Source organism: Pteropus vampyrus, unplaced genomic scaffold (genome assembly GCF_000151845.1).
Source record: "Pteropus vampyrus isolate Shadow unplaced genomic scaffold, Pvam_2.0 Scaffold89, whole genome shotgun sequence".
NCBI lineage: Eukaryota > Metazoa > Chordata > Mammalia > Chiroptera > Pteropodidae > Pteropus > Pteropus vampyrus.
In genome coordinates, this window is record NW_011888870.1 from 5,989,802 (window position 1) to 5,991,431 (window position 1,630).

The 1,630-nt window shown below is 54.5% G+C and overlaps 1 protein-coding gene across 1 annotated transcript in view; it reads right to left on the bottom strand.

The window, feature by feature from the left end:
• NEURL1 (neuralized E3 ubiquitin protein ligase 1) overlaps positions 1 to 1,630 on the bottom strand; it is a 72,682-nt gene that overhangs the window by 6,613 nt on the left and 64,439 nt on the right. The window contains exon 4 of the mRNA XM_011363794.2: positions 294 to 652. Coding sequence (XP_011362096.1) covers positions 294 to 652 — 359 coding nt within the window. The remainder of the gene's footprint in view (positions 1 to 293; positions 653 to 1,630) is intronic.

The following is a 1,630-nucleotide window of genomic DNA, read 5'->3' on the forward strand; positions in this document are numbered from 1 at the left end:
GCCCCGTGCAGGCCGAAGAGCATCCAGAGCGGCTGTGAGGCGTCCACGCACAGCTGCATGCCCGCGGCGGCGCCGTTGTGGCTGAGGTGCAGCTCGCCGTCGGCGTTGACCACCAGGCCCAGGATGTCACCACTGTGCAGAGGCCCGGGCACGCGGCAGACGGCCCAGAACTCCTTGCGGTCCACTAGGGCCTCAGGGCTGAAAGGCAGGTCGGCGGGCCGCAGCGTGCCAGGGTCGCACGTGGTGACGCCGAAGGAGAGCGCGCCGGGCCGCGCGCCGCCCGAGCGCGTGACCTTGACGAAGATGGTCTCGGCCACATGCACGGGCCGGCTGGTGAAGACGAGCCCGTGCTCCAGGCGCGCCACCGTCTGCTCGTCCAGGATCCGGACGTGCGCGCCCGCGCGCAGCGCATGGAAGCGCAGGTCACCGTCGAGCTGCGCGGGGAGCGCGCGGCTGTGCTGCGAGTTGAGCGAGTTCTGCGGGATAGGGCAGCCGACGGCTAGCGTGGCCTCGTCGCTGTCCGCAGCGGGCACGTTGAGGTCGCACAGGCTCACAGAGAGGCGCGCGTCGTCGGCCTCACGTCGCAGTGACGGCCTCCGCAGGGCGGTGAAGGAACGCGGCCGCAGGCAGTCGGGCAGTACCAGCTCGCTATCTGCGGTCAGGGAGGAGAGGACAGGGCTACCATCAGGCAGGCCCGATGGGACCAGTCCCCATCGCCTGCACCCTACGACTTATCTTTAAAGTATGCACCATCAACACCCTTCCCAGACTTTTAAAGGCACAGAAGATGCTAAACTAACAAGCAAAGTCGGAAGACCAAGTTGTGCAGGGCATCTATTTGTTTAAGAATTAAGGCTCCAAGGAATGACACCAAAATTGAAAATGAGGGTCGTTATGACTTTAATTAAATTTAGCTTTGAATCCTAGCTCTAGAAATCATAGCTCTCTCTCTACCCCCTCATAGCCTAGCGTCTCCCCTAGGTAATCAGCAACCCGGAAGGCAGCAGAAGACAATAGCCCGGACTTGACTAATTGTCACGAGGTCTGGACCTCTGGCAGCCTAAAGATAGCATCTTGACCTAAATTATGTTTCAGACACTGAGCTGGAAGGTAGAAAGACCCCCTGGCTACTTTTCCATGAAAATAGAGAGATGCCAGAGCAGACCTCCACCGGAAGAAATGGTTTATTACGCTTACCTCACCTCTGACCAATCATTTCCCAGCATGACCTCGAACCCCTAACAGCCCTTGACTTTTGATTTTGTCCTACATAATCTGTAACCTACATGCCATTGGAGAGCCAGGTCTTAGGGTATTAACTCTCTAAATATCTACGTCAATATTAAACTATTTTACTTTCTATATTGTAAACTCCTGGTGTTTCTTTTGGGCTAGGGCACACAGGCAGACAAATTCGAATACCAGGGTCCCCATAACAAAATAAAAAAACATGATTGCTTCTAAATGGTACACTTATAAAAGATTTTTTTTAAAAATTAACTCTTGAGGCCCTCAATCTTTATCCCCAGTAGCTAGAACAGCCCTGAGCACTTAGTAGAGAAGTAAATGTGTGTTGAATGTACTGGTGACATCCCCAGAACTCCTCTTTGCATAAATTCTTATCCTAACA